At 43.7% G+C, this 23761-nt stretch overlaps 1 protein-coding gene across 1 annotated transcript; it reads left to right on the top strand.

Moving 5' to 3' along the window:
- VPS18 (VPS18 core subunit of CORVET and HOPS complexes) lies at positions 1-12933 on the top strand. The gene is made up of 5 exons (XM_086462232.1): positions 1-111; positions 6597-6738; positions 6920-7011; positions 7733-9603; positions 10337-12933. The coding sequence occupies exons 1-5, from the start codon at positions 21-23 to the stop codon at positions 11063-11065; spliced, it is 2925 nt and encodes a 974-aa protein (XP_086318358.1). The 5' UTR covers positions 1-20; the 3' UTR covers positions 11066-12933.
- Positions 12934-23761: the final 10828 nt, after the last annotated feature.

Raw genomic sequence — 23761 nt, 5'->3', positions numbered from 1 at the left:
TGCCGGTGACTGTCGCAGCCATGGCCTCCATCCTGGACGAGTACGAAGATTCCCTATACCGCTCCGCCTCCGTGCAGCAGAGCCGCGCCAGCGTGGGCATCCCGCACTCCGGTAGGTTGCGCGGCGGCGCCCACGCAACCCTCTGCCCGGGCCGGCCCCGGGGGCAGCGCGGCGCTGTGGTTACGGCCAGGCCTTGGGCACGTTGCGGCCCCCCCAGTGCGGGGGGAATCGGCGCAGTGTCCCCCCGGCTGGAGGCCTGGCCCCACCGTTAGCCCCTCGGCGGGGCTACCGGTGAGCGAGGAGTCTCGCTGCGGCTTTTCCTGCTGAGAGAGGGGAGGCAAGGTGGCAGCTCGTTAGTTGGGGGCGGGGTGGGGAGCAGGGCATGTCAGACTGTGGGGGGTGCTTCCAGGAAAAGGGGTGTCGCTGTGTCTGTGGCATAACATTCAGCTGTGGTTTGTTTTTCCATCATTTACTGTATGAAATGTTTTGACGCAGGGGACCCGTGATTCCTGATGAAGCTCAGGGGTGATGCAGGTCGTCTTAGCAAAACTGAGGTGCTGGTTATCCGTAGGAGGGCTTTGTAGTGCCATAGTCCCTGTGCTGTGAAGTGGTGTGTGGTGGAAACACGTGTACGTGAAGTGGCATGCTTTTGTAGTCACAAATTATGACCACACCTCAGCACTATTCAGTTCTCTGAAGAAGCCAGTTGTTACAGCATTCTGGCAGTGTGCACAGCTGTACCTGCATGGGGTTGGTTTCCTAATTCAGGGGCAGTCTACCAAAGACTTCATTTTTTTAGAGTGGTTACCTTAGGCTGACTACATGATGGCAAGCTTGCTGCTGGAGAAGGTTACCAAGAAAGCAATCGGTATCATTATTAAACTTTTCTGTCAGGGTCTGTGAAGCTTTGGTATACTGTAATGTTCAGGGAGGTGTGCAATCAGTGTAAGGTAACAGTGTGGTGACCAGTCAGTTGTTTCTTTCATGTGAGAGAAAGCAAACAAATGGCAAGTATATTCCATGATAAATTCAAGGTTTATTAGGTTCAATAACTGTTCCCTGTTAGATGCTACCTCACAACATTTCATTGAATGTGGCAGGAAAATGTAGGTTATGAGAGGATTCTGTTCTACCTGGTATTGTAGTACCAGCTGCTACTCAGAGCTGGTATTTTTGAGTTACAAGTTTGGAAATGCACGGACACATTCTTTTAAGTCTTTTCCTCATATAGTGTTGCCTACTGTTTACCTTTGGGAAAACCAGGTTGTGAGGTTTATATATGTGGTGAGAATTGATGAACTCTGTCATGCTGTGTATATTATTGAGTATAAATACACAGACAGAATTACTCTGAGTCTAGGTACTGAAGTAGATGTGTTCCCTGTGTTTGTTTTAACATGCATAGTTATTTTGTTGTGTAATGTTAGATAAAGAATAAGTGTGCTGAATAGGTATTGTGCAAAACAGTGCTTGGACAAGCCACGTTACTGAAAATAAATTTTCAAGGACTCAGCTTTTCTGCTTGGCTGCTGCAACACTCCAGGCATGGCTGTCTTACAGTTGAGAAATCTGCCTGTTTGCTGACAATTGATGTTGGCAAAGGAAGTTTGGGAAACTGCTTAATTGCAAAGGCACAGCCTAGTCAGGATTTTAATTATTCTTAAATCAGACCACACTGGTAATTTTGAACAAAAGTTGGGCTGGTAGAAGGTCTGGACAATCTGAAGTTTAAGCAAATTGATTTTGGAAGAAGATGCAAGTAAATAGTTAACTGCCAGAAAGCAGTCCTTAAAGTTAGGTTGGAAATTATGGAAGATGTTAAAACTTACTTCTCTGTTTCAGTTAGTTGTTCCCTATGCTTGTCAAACTGCAGGTACTGTTTCTCAGAGTTGTAGATAACCAAGCTGTGACTCTGTTGCCAACCTAAAGTGCTGCTGCGTTGTAAACTTCAAGTACTGCAGTTCCAGCATGAAAAGACCTACTTTGACCCGCTAGACTTGGCTGATGTTGATGAGGTTAAATTTTTGAACAGATAAAAAGCTCTAAGGAAGAACGCAATTTGCCCAAAAAACAGGGTGGGAAATAATGCAGTAAAATCTTGCCTGAACAGAAGAGGGACATTTGAGTCAGAATGAAAGAGGGGACTGTTTGAAAGGAGTGCATTATAAAATAGATGTCTCGTTTGTATAGAGAACTGTAAGTTAAAGAAGTTTGTCCTTCTCCTGTTGTCGTAGAATCACAGAATGGTTTGGTTTGGAAGGGACTTTAAAGCTCATCCAGTTCTACACCACCCCCCCCACCCCCCCACCCCCCCCGCCATGAGCAGGGACACCTTTCCACCAGACCAGGTTGCTCCAAGCCCCATCCACCCTGGCCTTAAACACTGCCAGGGAGGGGGCAGCCGCAGCTTCTCTGGGCAACCTGTGCCAGTGTCTCACTGCCCTCACAGTGAAGAACTTCTCCCTGATATCTAATCTCAATCTACCCTCTTTCAGTTTAAAGCCATTACCCCTTGTCCTATCACCACACTCCCTGATCAAGAATCCCTCCCCACCTTTCCTGCAGGCCCCCTTTAAGCACTGGAAGGCCGCTATAAGGTCTCCCCAGAGCCTTCTCTTCTCCAGGCTGAACAACCCCAACTCTCTCAGCCTGTCCTCACAGGGGAGGTGCTCCAGCCCCCTGAGCATCTTCATGGCCCTCCTCTGGACCCACTTGAGCATGTCCCTGTCTTTCTTGTGCCGGGGGCTCCAGAGCTGAACACGGTATGCCAAGTGGGGTCTCATGAGAGCAGAGTTGAAGAGAAGAATCCCCTCCCTCGACCTGCTGGCCACACTTCTTTTGATACAGCCCAGGAAGCAATTGGCTTTCTGGGCTGTGAGCACACATTGCTGGGTCATGTCCAGCTTTTCATCCACCAGCACCCCCGAGTCCTCCTCCACAGGACTGCTCTCGATCCATTCTCTACCAAGCCTGTATCTGTGCTTGGGATTGCCCTGACCCAGGTGCAGGACCTTGCACTTGGCTTTGTTGAGCTTAGTGAGTTTTGCACAGGCCCACCTCTCCAGCCTGTCAATGTCCCTCTGGATGGCCTCCCTTCTCTCCAGCGTGTCAACCTCACCACACAACTTTGTCGTTGGCAAATTTGCTGAGGGTGCGCTTGATGCCACTGTGCATGTCGCTGACAAAGATGTTAAACAGCGCCAGTCCCAATACTGACCCGTGAGGAATGCCACTCATCACTGGTCTCCACTTGGACATCGAGTTGTTGACCGCAACTCTTTGAGTGTGACCTTTCAGCCAGTTCCTGATACATCTGTCAAATAAATCCCTGTCTCTCCAATTTAGAGACAAGGATGTCGTACAGGACAGTGTTGGAATGCTTTGCACAAGTCCAGGTGGATGACATCAGTTGCTGTTCCCCTATTCACCAATGCTGTAACTCTGTTGTAGAAGGCCACCAGATTTGTCAGGCATGCTTTGCCGTGTTGGCTCTCACCAGTCACCTCCTTTTTTTTCCCCATGTGCCCTAGTGTAGCTTCCAGGAGGATCTACACCATGATCTTGCCAGGCGCAGAGGTTATGGAGGCTAGTTAAAATCCTCTTGTTGATGACAGTGATCCTACAGTTGTTATAATTGTAATGGATACAGTCCTAAAGGGTCCAGAATGCTGGAATCCAATCCACTGGCTTGAACTATGGCTGAATTAAAAAAAAAAACCACCACCCAAACAAAAAAACACCCAAAAAACCCAAAACACAAAAAAACCCACCCCAACTCTAAACCCCTACCCATGTATAAGTGCTAGTTGTTCCCTTTCCTTCTTGTGTTTGTGTTTCCTTGCTGTCTCAGTCAGCTTTGTTTTGCCTGGTGGCAATCTGAAAAATATTCAAGATAGCCTGAATGAACGTGACTTGGTGATCTGTTGGTATATGGGTTTTTCCCATCAGAGTAATTCTTCCTTTTTATAGATACAAATATGTGTTTATATTTATTGGTTAGCAGTGACTTCATGTGAGTCTGCAGCTTGGGAGCTTTGTCTGCGTGTTTTGAACCACAGTGCATACCAGCAAATTTAAACCATGGCATTGCAACTCCCTAATTTGAAATGAAGAACATCTGTTTTGCTTAACTGGAAATAAAGGAATGGGCATTTGCATGAGTGGCTAATGTTTGAGATGTGCATCAACGTGTAAGAAAAAAACATATGTGCTGAGCAAAAGGCTCCCTACTCAGATTGTGGTTCCTTTATCTGTTCCTGCATGTGCATCTTTCCTCTAAAACAAGAGTCCTTTAAAGATCCTGCAGCCGATCTAGTGGTGAGGCAGAGGCAAGGAGAAGGCATTAATGGAATAGGCAATTAAAGGATTTGTAGTGTTAGCAGGCTGCTTTCCACTACTACACTGGCTTTTTCAACAGCAACAGGGGTGAAATTAGAGTTTTTCAGGATAATTTGGGGGAGGTTATAGTATTGAGTGTGCATCGAAGTGGTGCTGTTAATCCCAGTCTAGAGAGTGTCAAGCCTTGCTCTTTAGTATGGAAGCAGTCTGTTTCCTCTGAGATGCAAACCCAGGTTTCTTTTTTCTTGTAAGTTTACTTCTTCCTAATTAGGTGCTTTGGCCATGAATGGCCTTAACTTGCTATAGCTCTTTGTTTTTAATATTCCTGTCCAGGCTCACTGCTGCATGGATCTGCTTGCTTTAGAAATCCTTCACTTGCACATGGGTTACCCTAGCAATGTATCAATCTGTCTTGCTTTCTAGCTTGAGGTTGTGTGGTCAGACCAAGATGCTCTGCTGTTTTCTTTGTCAGAGGGTTATGTAACACTTTGTCTGTATGGGAAATTCAGTCACTGGGAAAACTTGTCTCATGGGACAGATATGGATCAAACTCTGTGATAAGGTCTGTTTGAGGATGCATGTATGTTCCAGGATTTTTGCTAATGAGTATCATCAGTTTGGTTTGGTTTTATATGAACACCTTCTTATTCTGCAGTTCACTGGCATATCTGAGCTCTTTCATAGTGGTGGGGTGGGTTTTTTTTTTTTCCTTCTTCATAGGAAGACCATGAAGAGTGCTGTCCTCATTTAGGAATAGAATGATGTCGTCTTTACAAGTCCCATGTATTAGGGTGCAAAGGTCTACCCATCCTCAATCAAAACTAAATCTGTCATGCTGCTTCTCTGCTGCCACATGGTGTTACAAGTTCACCTGTCTTAAAAGTTTCAGTTTGTTGACTGCTTGCCTATGCCTTTGTCATAGTCAAAGGAATGAGTTTGAACGGCATCTTGTGCTTTGCCCATCTGCACTGAAGGTTTTTAAAGGAATAGATTTCTAGGTTTTATTAATTTATTTATTAACATATTTCTACAGAAGTATGTCACTTCCCTCAAGTCAGACCTTACTTCTCCATTCTTTGCTTTTCCTACCTAGATCTTCATAAGTAATCCTTCAACATGCCTTCCTTTGGATGCCACATTTCCCAAGCTTGTTGGGACTAAACTGACTAGCTAGATAATTAGTCGCATGACCTAACTTCCTCTGGTTGTACACACTCCCATTTTCAGTGTATTGATTTGTCAGGTTGGGCTTAAAATGCAACATTTGTCACATGAAGTGGCCATGTCTTGTGAGACGTCAGCCCTTAACTCTAACGTTAACTTGATTGGGCATCTCTTAGAATTCAGGCACGTATTTTGAAAGGATCTGAGGATAGGTTAGTCTGGCTCCATCTTGGGATTTGCCATGAAACAGTGAACCAGTCTGAATGGGTTTTGGCTCAGGAAGGAATTTATGCCAAGATTGGAGCATTGATTCAGAAATCACCAGGTCTTGGTATTGTTTTGGCTCTAATAATTAGTTCACATGCCTTCCAGCAACAACTGGAAAGTTGCAATTAGAATAGTGTTGTGGTTGGTAAAACAGGGTTGTGGTAAAAGCATCATTGTGACCTCCAGCTGTGTTCACTGCAGCAAATAATCCAACAGACTTCTTACTGTGATGAAGTCTGCTATGTGGATATAAAAAAACCCAACATGGCTTTAAAAATAGCTTTAGCTTGTGAATGATGGATGCTAAGTATGGTAGGTCATTCAATTCCAGCATGGAATAAGAGAGAAATAGATTTCAATTAACGCCATAGCAGTATCTTGGGTAGCTTGTATGGGAGCGTCAAACCGGAGTCCTCTTTGAGTTATGTAATACCAGTAATTCTTTCCTGTCTCGAACAAATAAACTGTCAACCAAGGAAAACATGTTACTTTGTGAGTCTGCTCTAATTTTCAGCTTTTTATGCAGTTTTGTGACAGTTTTGTGGCTTCCTCTGGAACTCTGTGTGCTTTCAAATTAATGCTTGTGACAAGTTTGCAGTTTTGTGACAAGATGGTAAAGTGTATTACGACTTTTCTTTCCTGTTATACATATCTGTGTGGGTGCTGCTCTCTGTGTTCATGCTCCATGGAGCACACTCCCTTTTCAGAAAAACTCAGAGCGGGCGATGATCCTTCTAGTCTTCTAGGTTAGATTTTGATGCAGTGTGGGGTGGTTTTTGTGGGGTTTTGTCTTGTTTTGTTTTTAAGTGTTCATATTCTTTCTTCAGGATATGTGAATGCACGACTGGAGAAGGAAACACCAATATTTAACAAGCAAAGGATTGATTTTGCTCCTCCAGAGAAAATTAACAGCTTAGTAGTCTCCTCTAACCAGCTCTGTATGAGCCTTGGCAAAGACACCCTTCTCAGGTAATGCTGCCAGAGACCTGAAGTTACTGCTTATTTTCCCTTGCCTTTTTTTTCTTAAGCTGTTAAAGAACTTAGAGTTACAAACTGGATAAGAAACCATGAACCCAATATGGAAAACAGTAAGCAATTACGCCTATGTGAACTTTTGTTGGAAGCATGCTTTCATGGTTTCTCTTTGCAGGATTGATCTTGGGAAGCCAGATGAACCTAATCAGGTAGAGCTGGGACGCAAAGATGAAGCCAAAGTCTACAAGATGTTTTTGGACCACACAGGTGAGGCAATGGATTATGTATATTTACAGATAGTGGTTGCCAGCAGATGCAATTGAATGTGCATAACAAGCACTGGTGGAGGAGTTTCTGTTCTGTAAATAAGGAGAACAGGTGGTTCTTCTGTGGGCAGGACTCCATTGCCCAGGGGCCCTGCCTACTGATTTGCCCCAGTGTTATTAGAAAAACACGGGCTTGTTGTGTGTTTGTTGTTGCTTTTGAACTCTGAAAGGAACACATGCAATTAGGCTGCTCTGAGCAAGACTGCTAAAACCAATAAAAGGAAATCTTTGCAGTCACCCTGTGCTGTATGTGTTTATATAAAATTATTGAAAAGGACTGTAAAACATCTGCAGCTCATTGTAGCCTTGACTGATTTTAAAAAGCAAAGCAAAAGTTTAGAAAGAGATGCTCATATCTGTCACCAGCTGCCAGGGATAGGAGAAGACTCTGGGAACTGTTTGTCCTTAGAACACTTGTTCAAACAGCAGAATACCTTCTCGCTGAAGCATCTGGTACTAAGTTTGAAATATGTGGACTACTGTTCTGATCCAGCATGGAAATCCCCCACATTCCTATGAATGCCTGGGAAAGTCTTGGATTAAGTATGTTCATATCGGAGCTTATCAAATGTGAGGATTAGAAGCCTCAGGAATTTGGCTTGCTTTGGCACAGTCTTAATTTGTTCTCTCCTTCTCCTTCCCATACCCCCCTCCTGTGGCAGGCTCTCATCTCCTGGTTGCTCTGAACACCAGCGAATGCCTTTACCTGAACAGAAGCGTTCAGAAAGTGCGAGCACTCTCCCGCTGGAAAGGCCACTTGATTGAAAGTGTTGGCTGGAACAAATTTCTTGGTTCAGAGACCAACACTGGGCCTATACTGGTGGGGACAGCCCAGGGGCAGATCTATGAGGCTGAAATCTCTGTCAGCGAGGGAAGCCTCTTCAGCACTAATCCTGACCAGTACTTCCGACAGGTCTACACTCTGGAGGAGGAGTCAGGACCTGCCCCAGTCTGCTGCTTGGAGATTGAACGAGGGATAGAAGGGAAATTTTTTATTATAGCCACCACTCGAAAGAGACTCTTCCAGTTTGTTGGCAAAGTGCCTGAAGGGACAGAGCAGCAAGGCTTCAGCTCTATATTTGCTATGCATGCTGACCATTTGCCCAGCTTCCGGGAGTTTCCGGCCAACCTTGGTTTTAGTGAAATAGCCCTTTACACCCCAAAACTGCGCTCCTACCCACACACCTTTGCCTGGATGATGGGAAATGGTGTTTTATATGGTACATTGGATTTTAGCCGTCCTGATTCGATTTTGAGTGATGAACGGGTTTGGGTTTATCCTTCTGATATTGACATAACTGTGAACAAGCCAATATCCATTGTACTTACCCAATTCCACTTCCTGTTGCTGCTGCCTGATCGGGTGAAGGCTGTATGCACTCTGAATGGGCAGGTTGTTTTTCAAGATCTGTTCCTGGAGAAGTTTGGCTTACTGACATGTATGATCAAAGATCCCACAGTCCAGCAAATATGGATCCACACTGAGAAAGTAGTGTTCCGCTACCACGTCCAGCGGGAATCTAGAGATGTGTGGAAGATGTACATGAATATGAACAAGTTTGATTTAGCCAAAGAGTATTGTAAAGACCGTCCAGAGTGCCTAGATATTGTGCTGGCAAAAGAGGCAGAGCACTGCTTCCAAAACAAGAGGTATCTAGACAGTGCCAAATGCTATGCACTGACCCAGAATTACTTTGAGGAGATTGCCCTTAAGTTCATTGAAGCCAAGCAAGAAGAGGCCCTGATGGAATTTCTGATTAAGAAGCTAAGTAACCTAAAGCCTTCTGAGAAGACACAGACGACTCTGCTGACCACATGGTTAACGGAGCTGTACCTGAACTGGCTAGGTATATTGGAAGGAGATCCCTCACAGCGAAATCTCTATTTGGATACACGAGAGAAGTTTCGCACTTTCCTGAGCAGTCCTAAAAACAAGGACTGTCTATTTAATAACCGGGCGTCTATTTATGAGCTGTTGGCAAGCCACGGGGACACAGAACACATGGTCTACTTTGCAGTCATCATGCAGGACTATGAGCGTGTAGTAGCTCACCACTGCCAGCATGATGAGTACGATGAAGCTCTAAATGTGCTGTCCAGGCACAGAGATGAGAAGCTGTTCTACAAGTTTTCTCCAGTCCTCATCCAGCATATTCCCAAGAAGGTAGTTGATGCTTGGATTTCTATGGGCTCTAGACTGGATGCCAGGAACCTCATTCCAGCCCTTGTTAACTATAGCCAGAGTGCTAGCACCCAGCAGATCAATGAAGCCATTAGATATATGGAGTTCTGTGTCTATCAGTTGGAGGAAACCCAGCAAGCAATTCACAACTACCTGTTGTCTCTTTATGCTTTGTGTCGGCCGGACTCGCTGCTATCATACCTGGAGCAGGCAGGAACCAACCCAAACAGGATCCACTATGACCTGAAGTATGCGTTGCGCCTGTGTGCAGAGCATGGGCACCACCATGCATGTGTCCATATTTACAAAGTGATGGAATTATATGAGGAGGCCGTGGATCTTGCCTTACAGGTATGTGTGTCTGTGCATGCATGCTACGATATATAGGAATGTAACTTGTTCAAGTTATCTTGAACAACCGAGCATTGAGAGGATCTGTACAGACTCATTAGTATATGAGATGTGCAGCTAAGCCTAAGAAGAAAGACCTGTCTCTGTTAACATACATCTGTGCTTTCACAATTGTTTTAAGTAGATGGCTGACTGTAACAAGCCATAATTGAGGGTAGGGGCATGGAAAGTACAAGGACGAGTACTGTCTGTCTTAAGCTCAGTCTCTAACAAGTCTTTAAACATACCTTTAACATACCTGCATTTATGCAAGACTTGTATAGCTATTGTTCAGGATTCTAATTAGTTCCTATTCCTAGCCATGATAGTTATCACAGAAGAACGCTTTTGTCAGCTTAGTCCGACCTTCAGGGAGTTTTTTTCTATTGGCATTGCTATATCTGACGAAATGTGTGGTCAGCAAGATACTGTAACATGGATTTGCCCTTATTGTAGTGCTGGGGTTTGTTGTTCTCTGCTGGGTAGCAAGCAAATCTTCAGGGAGGAATGCTGGTGGAGAGGAGAGGTGTTCGACATGTAAACAAGGAGCAGGCCAGTAGTGCAGCCCTAGGCAATGAGATGGCAATAGAAGTTTTCTATTAATGCCTCCTATAATGGACAGCAAGCTTTGAAATTGAGTGGTGGATAAACAGAGGGAAGCTTAACTCAATTTCCTTGTCTGTCCAACTTCTAGGTGGATGTTGATCTTGCCAAGTCTTGTGCAGACCTCCCTGAAGATGATGAGGAACTCCGGAAGAAGCTCTGGTTGAAGATTGCTTGCCATGTTGTTCAGGAAGAGAAGGATGTCAAGAAGGCAATGGCCTGCCTCTCCAGCTGTGCCCTGCTGAAGATTGAAGATGTCCTGCCATTCTTTCCAGACTTTGTCACTATTGACCATTTCAAGGAGGCAATCTGTAACTCCCTGGAGGACTACAACAAGCACATTGAGGAGCTGAAAAGGGAGATGGAGGAAGCCACACAGAGTGCCAAGAGAATCCGAGAGGACATCCAGGAAATGAGAAATAAGTATGGCTCTGTGGAGCCTCAGGAAAAGTGTGCTGCTTGTGACTTTCCACTTCTAAACCGCCCTTTTTACCTTTTCCTCTGTGGTCATATGTTTCACTATGACTGTCTCCTCCAGGCAGTTTTCCCAAACCTTCCTGCCTATAAGCAGGCAAAACTTGAAGATCTTCAGAAGAAGTTGGCAGCTACCAGTCAGCCTTCCAAGAGCCACCATCGTCCCAAGGATGCAGATACCATTAGCTTGGGGAAGGGGCAGCCAAGCCGGGAACAGATCAAAGCTGACATTGATGATATTGTAGCAGCTGAATGTGTGTACTGTGGTGAGCTGATGATCCGGTCCATTGACAAGCCTTTTATTGATCCCCAAAAGTATGAAGAGGAGATGCAAAGCTGGCTGTAGTTTTCCAAATCTGCAACTGTCCATGCAGCAGCATGGTTTTGTTCACAACTTGTGAAGCTTCTGTGGTGGGAATATAACCTCCAGAAGCAGGAACACAGTGGCTTCTGTGGAACTCTGAGGAAAGAGCAGTGGGGTCTTGTTTTCAGGATTACAGGGAGCTAGTCTTGAAATATGGGGAGATATAGTTATGGCTGTCTAAGAACTTGAACAATAGTTAGAGCTAACCTACTGGAATATATTTAGCAGATGTTTGCTGCTTGCAGTTCTTCTGAGGTTCTCAGTGTGAAGCTAATGGTGTGCCTTGTTGTCCAGAAGAAATTTGGAACAGCCTGTGATTTGTCTTCCCTGTTGTGTGGTATTTATTTTGGTGAAGACAAGCTTAAAGGGAAAGGTAGCAAAGGACACTAAGCAGTGTAGTCTTCATTTGCCACTTTCAAAGCTAGAATTACCTTCTGTTTCCTTTTTGCAGAGAGTCTGTAACCACATACATGGAAAGAACATGAAAGGACAAATGCTCTTGCATGTATATTTTGTAAACATCATGCTACACAAATACATGTTTCTACACAGTGTAATATAAGAATGTGTGTAATTCTTAAGCAGGAGTGTCTCGTAATACACTTAAGTCACTTGCCTGCAATTCAAGGTGTATGATTTTCTTTCCCACGAGCTTTATGGACCAGCCCATACATTCGAATTTTCTCTAGGTACTGTTTCTAGCAATACTTCCTAGCCTATTCACCCCTTCCTCCCTCTCTCCATCCTATTTCTACTGTGACTGTCTTTGTATAGTGGGTCTTGGTTTTGTATTCATCCCCAAAAAAAACTGCTATGTGCAGCAGTCAGGTTTCAACTGATACTGTGCAAGCAGGAACACAACCTGTTTGTATTATCCTGCTGTGATCTTCTTCAAGCTGCACTTAAGCACTAGGCTAGAGATCTAGTCATAGGTTCCCTCAGGGGTAGACTACAGAAAGTTCTGTTGGTGTGAAATTTGCTTTGTCATTTGAAGCCAGTACTTTGTGGCCAGACAGTCTTTTGCCTTCCTGACAGTATTTGATACTTTCTGGACATGGCTGCAGGTCAGTGCTTCTGTCTATTGCTCTGACTTGGAGAATTCTTCCCAGAAGGTGTAGATATAGATTGTGGGTGAGGGAACAAAAAAATTTTTTTAGCAATTTAGCAAGGGTTCAGTTTTCAAAGAAACTAAAATTTAATGAAGTTATGCTGTTTGGCTGAATCACAAAGGTATTAATTGGCAGAAGAATGGGATGATCTAAATGAAAAATGGTGATTCTTGTGATTAAGGCAATAAAAAATACTGTCTTTTGAAAAACCTTTTTAGTTCTTTCACATGAATGTATGTGCTTGTCTTGAGTACCTCTCTTAGTCTGTTAGTCACTTACCCTGTTTGTAGGGTTGTAGAAATGGGTCTTCACACCATTGAAAGGGACTATAAATTGGTTTCCTCAAGGAGCTGACCTAAGAATTTTGATAACCATTCAGAGCTTTAGAAGAACATCCATGCTTTTGTTGTGAGCTTCAGCCCTGAATGAATGATTTTTATCTGCGTAAAATGACATGAGAAATAAAAAACAGAGCTGACAGTAGGAAGACCTGAGGTTCTGAAATCTTCTTCATTGTTGGAGCCATGGGATGGGCAGTCTCATTACCACCTGGTAGTGTTTGTTTCTGGCTTATCAGAAACCAGTGTTGCAGTGGTTCAGAAACCCCACATGCTGTAGTTGTCTTTGGCTCTGGATAGCCTTTTGCTTTGAATGAGTCGATGGGTCTGCCAGAAGAATTTGTAATGAAAACTAAATGTGATGTCTTTTGAAGTTCAGCATTAAACCTGTTGTAACTGGCCACTCCTGAATCATCATCTTTTCATGTAAGCAGTGTGGTATTTAAGGTTGTATATGTCACTATAAAGCAACAGTAGTCCCCCACCCAAGCCGGTTTATGGTCAAAGGCAAGTGGCTGTTTTTCTGCCCTTTAGCAGAAACACGAGTAGCAACTCATTCTGATGCAGGGAGTAATTTGAAATTATTTATTTTCTTCGAGATGTTCTTAATACTTGCTCCATCTCTTTGCTTTTGGGTTTTTATACAATGTTCTTCTGGTATGTAGAATTATTGTAGTCCTCCATTCTTTTCCTATTAGTTCTTATAGAACAGTCACATCACTAAATGTTTCTGTTGCGCTCTGAAGAATAGCAGTATTATTTGCTTATAGACCATTCCAGGGAGATCTGCTCATCCATAATATTGGAAGAAGCATGTGTCTGTGGAAACTGAGACACAGAAAGTAAATAAAAACCCTCAAGTCTTTGCCTGAGGTGGGGTGGTAGGGGAAGGCACCTCAAAATTCCAGTCTTGGGTATTAATAGGTCTCAGTTAACAAAACTAGAACTAGGTGGTGGGGTTTTTCTTAATGACTAGTATGCAACATTTGCTGAGGGCTGTAGGCTCTTACATAGCACAAATCTCATGCTTCCTCACCATTGTTCCTCAATGTTGTTAACTGAAAAATCTTTTGGGTCATTTGTGTCAAGGCTGTGGAGAGTGTTAATGCCTGCAAGGACTCCAGCAGTGATTAAATGGCTAGTGCCAGTAGTGCAGGAAGCTACATAAAGATATCCTCTGAACTTTCCTTACATTGTCACATGCCTCAGAATTTTCAGTAACCACTCACCTGTGCTTCTTGGCAGTTTTGCAATATCACTGAGTGAAAAAGGTAAGAGGGTTTTGGGGGGGGATGGAGGGTAGTGAACCACTTACTTTTCTCCTATAAATCTAATCTGCAAGATCTCTTGTTTGCTTTCAGAATAATATTTTTATCTTTTCTCCTTGTAATTTCAGCACACTTACATTTTTGAAATCACAGTCCTTTGTATGGTTCTTTTTAGCTGTGAATGAACTGTGTACCAGCTGTTACAAATGATGTGGCCTTGGGCCTTGTCCTTGTCCATGTGAATAACCTCTACCATTTAATTTCACGCAGCTAGAGAACAGCATAACCAAAAGGGTGGGTGGGAGCCTCAGCCCTATGTAGGGGCTATCTGTAGCTAGATTTGTGCAGAAGAAATAGTTGTGTAGGCAAGGCCTAAAGCAAACTTGTGCGTGATAGCTCAGCCTCCTAGGCTTCAAGCAAGGGGTTGGGAAAATGCTGGGGGTTGGGGGAGACAACAGCGAGCGTGTGTTATGGAGGAGTTTGTAGAGAGTTTCGGATGCGCTTGCTGTTGGTCTATGTAGTTGGAAGCAGTTAACTGAAACGCTGAGAGCTGTGTGTTTTGTCTCCTAAAAATGACTGGGCTGGAAATTTAGGAAGGCAAATTCTTAACAAACCACTAGATGTCATTGCTGTCCATTTAAATACTGAAGTCTACTGCAGAGAAGCTAAAGGTGTTCTGTAGCAGAAGAAAGAACAGTGCAAAACAGTGAGGAACTGAGGCAGGTTCCCACTGCCTTTGGGGGGGGGGGGGGGGGGGACACAGGTGGAGATAGACCTGTAAGGTAGTTATTGGAGGCAAGATGCTAAAAAAATTGTCTCTACCTAAAATGCAATTTCAGTTCACAGATCACTGTTTTTCAGGTTTATAATATCAAAAGCTGGATTTACTCTGTTAACAGAGGAGTATCAGTCCTCTGTTTAATTGCATTCTAGTGTAAGTTCCTGGCTAGTGTAAGACCTAGCTAATTTAGTAGAGAGATCATCCTTGGGCTTGGAGTTGCAGTATCTGGTGGCCTTGAGTCTGGCCACTTGCTTGCTTCCTCTTCACTCTGTCCTGGCAGCAGAGATGGTAGAAGTGAATGTGAGTCAGCTCCTTAGTTGCCTGAGTTCGCATCTAGTATGTTTTGCTGAAATCTCCAGTAAAGCTGGATTTGTAATACGATATTGGACACTGACTTGTGTGAACAGAGAAGTTAGTGTGTTTGCTTTTTGCCTCTTGAGTTGTGGAGTCATAATCCCAATAAAGGGGCAAATGGGAGTAGGAACATGTTGTACTCCATCAAAGTTGGATGTTGTAGTTTGACTCAGACTGTAGTCATGTATTAGCATGTAGTTCTTGGAATGAGTAGTTCCCATTCACTACTGCCCTGTCACTGTCAGCGTATAGACTGTGTTTACGTGTTCAAATACTTAGCTTCTAATGGGAATTTGTGGGAAGTCTTTTGTTCCTTGTATCACTTCATCGAACAACTCTGTATGAGCTGTGGGAAGACAGTCTGAAAAGAGGCCTCTTCCTTGCAACAAGTGTGCTGAGCTGAATTTTGAGGTTTGAAATATACAAGAACTTATTATTTTTATTCAGACTTCAGATTAGGTCTTTTTCTCCAGAATGGATGGAGTACCGTGTGATTCACTGTGATATGTGTAGTGTTTATGAGAGAATCTTATGACATCCTCAAAGCAGAGAGAGGTTGGCCAGTATCTCCTTATCTTTTTTGTACATGGACGAAAGGATGTCCTAGAATGGAGAGGGAATGGTGGTTTCTATAAAATAATTTGGCCAAACTTTGTGTGTCTGACTTCAGAGAAGCTTCCCCAGTGGAACTGTGATATTGATGGATCTGTACTTTTCACACTGAGGTGCTGAAGAAGAAAAGCTCATTTCCTTTGGAATAGGAATTTTAGTAAAATTGAAGAGCTTAGGGCTTGAAAGTGGAACATTACAGGAGTGCCTTAAATTTGCAGTGGATTCTGTATGGGTTCAGCTCCTAAACTATCTGCTGTCTCTGATCATTCCCATTCCAGACTTTTACACCTTATGAGCCCTCTAGGATTTGAGCTTCATGCCCTTACTGTGATTTTGGAGACTCATGATACTTTCAGTTCAACTCGGTGTTTGGGATTTTTTTTGCTCCCAGGTCTCACAGAAAGGCATCAGGCTACTTATTTGGGGTATGAGCTTTAAAGCAAACTGGCCTGCAACTGCTTTCAGGTGGAAGGAGGAGAAAAAGATTGAACAGATTTGTTAGATCTACCTGTTGAAGCTGGTTGGGATGGAGAGAAAAAAGGCTCAGGCTTTTCCTCTCTGTAACGACCAGAGGTATTGGAGGTGGCTTGTTTGAGTGAGACTGATTACTTAGGAGCAAGGAAGCTACAGGAGCACTCTAAGGTTACAAGTACAGTTATAACTGATCCTACAGACTCTTTGTCATGAGGCAGCTCAGCAGAAGACAGTTTCCAACTTGCAGCGTGTCAGTTTTGGGTTCAGACTTGCTGCAGTGCTTCACAGCTCCTATGATTGATGGTTGTAGAGCTGATTTAATTCAGCACTTGAGCTGCAGAGCTTGGTTGATGTGGGAATAAGCACAGCTGATGAGTCTGTACAACATCAGGCTGTCTCACTGCACAGAGATTTCCATCATATGCTTCTGAACACCACATAAATACCCTTGTTTTATAAAGGGCCATACAGCCTGTACCTGATGTGTGTCAGGTAGTAATTTTTGCATTTCCCTGCTTTGCAGAGGTTCATATATTCCTGATATACTGCTGTAGTGGCTGTAGGCTGTGTTGTCTTCAGAAAAGGATTTGATCTAGCCTTTTGTTTCTTTAACGTGTAATTTCTTTCCTTCGTCTGTAACTGAGAATATTACTGGTAGAGGTTTTTGCAATGAAGTGTTCAGGAAAAGCTGAACCATAGCGAACCCTCATTTCATGCTTCATATTGAATGGTTCATTGTAGGTGGTGGCTTATATGAAAAGGATTGAACAACTGGTTTGGTATCCAAAAGCAGGGATTCTCCACTTTGTGCAATTGAAATCTAGGTGCTGGTCGCTTGGATTTGGACATGATTATTAGGAAGAAATTCTTTACTGTGAGGGTGGTGAGGCCCTGGAAGAGGTTGCCCAGGGAAGCTGTGGCTGCCCCCTCCCTGGCAGTGTTTCAGGCCAGGTTGGAAGGGGCCTTGAGCAACCTGGTCTGGTGGGAGGTGTCCCTGCCCATGGCAGGGGGGTTGGACTAGATGATCTTTAAGGTCCTTTCCTACCCAAACCATTCTGTGATTCTATGATCTATAGTAACACAGCCTGAACTTGGAGGCTGCTGGACTCCCCTTAAGCAGACATCTGTGTTTTCCAATTAGTCAGTTATTCAACAGTCTTTTTTTCATCTCTGTGTGTGTGTACATACTGAATAGGTTTTCTAGTAAATAAATGATTACTGTGGAACTGGATTCATAAGAAAGTTGTTCCTATCTATAGATTCTCTCTTACTTTCCTGCATTTATTAAAAAAATAGATGCATGGAGTGGTTTTCTCTGAGAGTAGATCTGGAGTGTTTTGATGTCTAATGTTTCAACCATGTTCCTGTTTTCTTTTCACACACAAAGGTGTGTATATTGGGCCAATGACTTTGGATGAATTAGGAGTGTCACAGACAAAGAGGAACGCGAAGGCTGCTGTATTAGTTTTTTTAGGACTTTTCTCTCCAGTCATTACATGAAATTATTAGCAGCTGCCCCTTCTGGTTTTGATGGCTGCCACATGTTTTTTACCATGTGAACAAGACATTTACTCTCTGGTAAGAGCCCATGAAGGTACGAGTAGTCAAAAATTGTTGGTCTTTAGCTAATTAACGTGGTTCTAGCTATTTTGCTATTCCATCCATTTTTCTCATAGTAGCTATCAAGATAATATTAATATGTATAGCTGATCTAAATAAAATAATATTCCACATGTAGCTGAACCATATGTTGCTATCCTTGATAAAAAGGCCATAAACTTAGATCAGCTCATGCTGTTTGAAAGAACTGAGCAGAATGTTGCTGGCTGAGGAGGAAACTGAGAGTTGAGGCTTACTCTCCTAGATGTCCCAATTCTTTGTTTAATACTTGCCTGTGTGACACAGCATGACTGTCTCGGAGCGACATCTGCATTTGTGTTACTGTGGTACATTCTGCTGAGCAGCCTTTTTGGGAGAAAAACACTTCCTTATGTTCTGCAGTCTGTTTCAAACACTTGCCTGCTTGCCAGTTAATGAGATTGGAATAACTAGGACCATGTCATCTTTCTGCTATGTTCTTAGCATTGCTTATGGTAATCCTCAGTATGTGCTTCAAAGACTTGCAGTGGCAGGGTTTCCAAAGAAAAAAAGTATTTTAGTACAGGAAACCTCTAATGAAAGCAGAACATACCGAAATCCATTCCGTAATAAGCCAGAGTTTGTTTTCATTCTGTTGAAAAGTCTTAGTGAGAGAGTAAGTATAAACTGTAAAGTAACATTTTATTTCTTTCAGCTCAGACTTCTCCAGGAACACACGAAGGACAGAAATGTCCTCTTCTGTGAGCGTGAGTGGGTGCAAATCAGTTAATGTGGACTTTGCTTTTTATAAGTAGCATCTTCTTAAGTGTATTGTTGGCTGTTGATTGTGAAATGCCTCGTGATCCTTGATACACCTAATATTTCTATATACGCAGCCAGTTTCAGGAGACTGTGAAGCGGAACAATGTATAGCAGTATTCAGCAGTCAGCAGGCCTAGAATCTGTCAATCGTTTCTTTGCTGATGTAGAAGCAGAGTTTGCTTCCTGAAAGCTGTTTTTCTTTTCAGTGTGGTTACAGAGGGAGTAGGGAATTTTCAGAAGAATCTTGAGTGGCCCTTGTATCCTTATGGAGAAGTGCCTAGAACGTGGTAACTTCCTGGAATTGAGTGATTCAGTACTGTGTTTCAGCAGCTTTGAGTTACAGCAAATTCCTCACTTGATGCTGTGGCACCTGAGCCAACAGTAAAGGTGTGGATTATTTGCCTGCCAGGCATCTTGTCCTGCCTTGAGTTATGCTCTGAAGAAAATCAACAACTTGGGAAGTTCAGGCTGAACTTAGGTTGAAATGAGGAAGTAGGAAGAATTTCTGCACACAGCATAGGTATTACTCTCAGTCCTTCCATACATTTGCATAATGCTAGGCCATAGCAAGCTTGCTGGATGCTCTCCAAAGTCAACCAAAATCTCTAGGTAAGGCCTTGGGCAGAAGTTCAAAGTGCTCTCCTCTTACCCCATTTTTCTGAAGTCAGAACACTTCTGGAGCTGACTGCCTCTTTATGAGACCCTGAATCAACAGTGGTCGTGGAGCCATTTGTTTGTGATGCCTGACACATTGGACCTTTTTAAATTAATTCTTCTGTCACTGGGACAGGCACCAGCTCAGCAGCCACCTCTGTCTCCCACCCACTTCTTTCACCTTCTCTGCTCACTGCTGTAGCAAAGAACTGTTTGATTCTGACATAAATACTAAAAATAGGAGGTGAATGGTGAAACTCCCTGCTGCTAAGCTTGAAAACTAATGAAGAAAGGAAGAGAATGATGTGGAGAGGGTAACAAGAGGCCCACAGGCTTCCAAGTTTCAGGAGGATGAAACATGGGAGAGAGACCAAAGCTGTGCCAGGGTAGTTTGGTGAAAGTAGTTTGCAGTCTTTATTCCGATACAGCAGAATTAGTACAGGCTGTTAAAATACTTGCTTCTGGCCAGTCTCTCCTGAAAGGTGTACCAGTCTTCTCTGAGTCACAGACAGAAGCATCGAGAGAAGGTTGTGAGGGAAAGGGTGTCTCAGATTTTATTATTCGCAACATACATGGAGGACGATCTACAAACCTCTTATATTGGTGTAACAAAGAGGATTTAAGAGAGTGGGATAAAGCAGACTTCAGATTCAAGAGAGTTACTGATGTATAGACAGATCTCCTAGATGTTGCTGAGTATCATACCTGGCTTTTAGGTGCTTTTATTTCCTAAATTACCCTGTCTGTATGTTGGAATACTCAGGATCCTTAAAGTGCTCTTAGGTGCTTACACAGCTGAGTCACTACTGAGGTGTTAGCAAGACAATTAAGTGTCATGCCTTTGAATTAATGCCACCTCTCACTTTGCCCAGTGTAGCTGTGCAGAGCTGTCTAAGCAGTGAAGTAATAGGATGGCTGTTTTAACAAATCTTGAGATCAAAATCTAAAGAGATTTCACACAGTAGCATGGTCATCTTGAAGAACCGAGTCTGGATTTTTTGTATTTTTTCACTGCTTTTCCGGTGCCACAAATGACATCTGAAGAGGATTTGGCTTTTCACTGTGTCCTTTCTAATACCATTAATGAGTATGGGAGGCTCAAGATGGCTGGGGAAAGTATTCCTTCCATTGACAAACAGCTATCCGATCTTGCACGGAAGAGACTGAGTAGTTCTTCCCCCTTTCAAGATGGGATCACACGATATCTCCATTTCAAAACAAAGACAAAACACAAAAAAGCAGTGGGGCAAATCTCTCTCTGCTAGCTCTGTTCTCTCTCTGAAAGTTCTAAGTTATTTAATTTGGGTCACAAACTGTACAGAACCCTTGGTTTTTGGTAGAAGTCCAAGTTGGTACCCTACAAAAAGTTATTGTATCCAGATGCTTGCTGTCTGTGGGGATGTAAATGCAACTGAGTCAGCATGTTGCAGGCTGCAGCTGTTAGACGGATATTGCAGTAATGTCCCTGAAATGCTGAGGTAAAAAAACCAATAACTTTTTGGATTTGAATAAATGGGAGTGTTGCTCTCTGCCCTAATGTAATCCAATATGTATCAAAGTCATCCCTTTCCTTCAGTAGCGGGAAGGAAATAAGATCTATATCTCTTGGGAACATACTTCTATAACTAGCTTTCAGTTGCATTTCTGTCTCCTTTTAGTCCCTTTGAATAGTACAGATTCATGTTCTCGCTTTTTAGTCTCAGCAGCCTGGATATTAGATCACTCAAGGGTGTTGTTTTTCTGTCACAGTCTCATTAACATCTTAGCTTGGGTGTTGGTGCTCCTCTCCCATGTTCAGGTGCCTAATAAGGATTCTTATCGCCCCAAAACAGTTACTTTGGATCCCAGCCCAGCATGCGTGGGCATTGGCAGCATTTGGATATTTATAGAGATTTCTATTTCCTTCTTTTCTTTGGGCCACTTTCTTTCTTGCTACAAGAATTCCTTGTTCTTTCCATGCTCCAATGAATGCAACACTCCCAGGGTGGTGTCTGGGCAGTAAATGTTATGTATGTACCTTCTCAGCTACTGGGGCCAGTGCAAGCACGTATTACAAAGCAGCGGCCTGCAAGGCACAGTGCTAAATAAATAAATGAATAAAAAGGCACTGCCTTTTTCACTCCTTTCATCTAGTTCTGGGAGATTATTTAGCCTTGTTGATTTGTTGTGTCATTGTTAAACTCTGCTATCTTGACTGAATTTAACTCAAGTCAGCTATGTTGACTCAAGCACTATTACTATGTGATAATGCTCAAAGGTCAAATGCTCTGAACACTTTTCTAGTTGAAATTGCCCTCTGTGTCTATACAGAGTGGCAGAAGGGCAGACAGCATGGATTGGATCTTTCAAACAATACAGTACTGGTTTTATTTTGATTCATTCTTTGAAAAGTTAATTGATAAAGTCTGATTCTTACAGAGGTCTTTACAATTACCACTTAAACTTTCATCTCTTACTCTCTAGGTACTCATGGTAGAGAAGGACATCAGCAGTGGTAGTCACTTCACAGCCCCATGTGTGCAGAGTAGCTCAATGCATTTGCTGACCAACCAGCCAGCTGACAACGGGAATGCAGAGCAGCAAATTCCCATTTGCTTTCCCTTAGTGGAGGTGCTGGCTGGGTTGCTCTGTTCCAACCAGCTGCCGTTTCCGTCAAAACTTGTAGGAATCTCGTACCCTTGAGACTCTGCCTCATTCTGAAATTCAGCTGAAATCTGTCAGTATGTCTCTGTTGGGAGCTCAGCACCAATGAAAGTGATTTTTAAAAGCTTTGTTTCTTTTGGAAGCCAGAAGAATAATGTAGATATTTTCTCTGGGCTGCTGTAATCAAGACTTGGAAGGACTATGTGGAATAGAGCAGGACCCTGAATGCACGGCTGGAGAAGGAAAACCTGCAGGGGACATATTTTGAGCATTTCTTATCAGAAGGCACTAAGGGACTAGGTTAGAAGCCATTACTTGAAAGAGTGCGTAGCATCCTCTACGTCTCATTAACAGATGGTTCTGAGAGGCAACCGTGGAAATGCAAACTCATGCGTGTTTGTGCTTGCTCTGCTCTGTGCCTCTCCTGGCAGCACTCACTGGCATAGTCTGTTGGAAATTAACCTTTTGCTTGAGGTATCATTACAGAGGCTGCTATAATTCATCTGAGTGCCTGTGACAAATCAGTGTCTCCCCCCCGCCCCCACTTTGCAACAACAAGGAATTCTGTCAGAATGGTAGAGAAATGCTGGGCGTAGGATCTCACACTTGTGACAGGCAAACTTTCTTCTCTTGCTGTAGTTTTTCTGTGCTTTCATTGCCAGGATTGTCCACACAATCCTCTACCCCAATTACCCATTGATTAGGGCTCCTCTGGTAATCTGCCAGATGCAGGTTTGTTACCAACAGATGGCAGAAAGCATTTGAGGTAATGAGAGAAAGGATAACGATTGCTGATCTGCATAATAATCAGCTTGTGAACAGGTTTCATGTTTTTTTTCCTGTTTCCACTGTCTCAAAGATTGCACTGTCAGACAACAAGGCACCTTCTCTTGAGTTAAACTAATGGAGGAACCCATTTCTTCCAGCCACTGTTAAGACTTCTGAAGACACGCGTACTCTCCACCGCTGACAGATTAAGGTTTTTATCCAGAGAGTCAGAGATTGTGCCCAGAGTGCTATGAATGAACATTCAATCCTCTTGCGATCAAGACTCCTAACCAGCCAATGTGGTCAGAAATACTTTCCCTTCTCTATTTTTCTGAGGCAATTTTCTCCGACTCTGCCACAAGGCAGGAAGATCCTTCATGCTGTTGGACCAGCATCACCTTTGCACTATCCAGTGACTAAAAAAATGAAAAAATGGCTTTCCACTTCTACGTGTTTTGGAGTTCTTCACCCTAATTTTCCTGCTTTGCACATTGAAACAGCTGCCCCATCTCTGCCATGGCAGGGGCGTTGGAACTGTGTGATCTTTGAGGTCCCTTCCAACACAAACCATTACAGAATCACAGAATGTTATGGGTTGAAAGGGACCTTGAAAGACCATCTAGTCCAACCCCCCTGCCAGAGCAGGACCACCTAGAGTAGGTCACACAGGAACGTGTCCAGGCGGGTTTTGAATGTCTCCAGAGAAGGAGACTCCACAACCTCTCTGGGCAGCCTGTTCCAGTGCTCTGTCACCCTCACAGTGAAAAAGTTTTCCCTTATGTTAATGTGGAACCTCCTCTGCTCCAGCTTGCACCTGTTGCCCCTTGTCCTGTCATTGGCCATCACCGAGAAGAGCCTGGCTCCATCTGCCTGACACTCGCCCCGTACGTATTTATAAACATTAATGAGGTCACCCCTCAGTCTCCTCCAAGCTCAAGAGACCCAGCTCCCTCAGCCTTTCATCATAAGGGAGATGTTCCACCCCCTTCATCACCTTTGTGGCTCTGTGCTGGACTCTTTCAAGCAGTTCCCTGTCCTTCTTGAACTGAGGGGCCCAGAACAGGACACACTATTCCAGATGCGGTCCCACCAGGGCAGAGGAGAGGGGGAGGAGAACCTCTCTCCACCTACTGACCACACCCCTTCTAAGACATCCCAGGATGCCATTGGCCTTCTTGGCCAGGAGGGCCCATTGCTGGCTCATGGTCATCCTGCTGCCCACCAGGACCCCCAGATCCCTTTCCCCTACGCTACTCCCTAACAGCTCAGTCCCCAAC

This window comes from Leptosomus discolor, chromosome 3, assembly GCF_034619465.1.
Source record: "Leptosomus discolor isolate bLepDis1 chromosome 3, bLepDis1.hap2, whole genome shotgun sequence".
NCBI classification, from domain to species: domain Eukaryota; kingdom Metazoa; phylum Chordata; class Aves; order Leptosomiformes; family Leptosomidae; genus Leptosomus; species Leptosomus discolor.
The sequence above is the reverse complement of the archived record's forward strand: the minus strand, read 5'-3'. Positions and strand labels throughout refer to the sequence as shown.

Excerpts from the sequence above, each read along its gene's own strand:
- VPS18 (XM_086462232.1), top strand. The coding sequence starts at position 21 with ATGGCCTCCATCCTGGACGAGTACGAAGATTCCCTATACCGCTCCGCC. Across the intron at positions 6,739-6,919 it reads GGCAAAGACACCCTTCTCAG|GATTGATCTTGGGAAGCCAG; the intron begins GTAATGCTGCCA and ends TTCTCTTTGCAG. Across the intron at positions 9,604-10,336 it reads CCGTGGATCTTGCCTTACAG|GTGGATGTTGATCTTGCCAA; the intron begins GTATGTGTGTCT and ends TCCAACTTCTAG.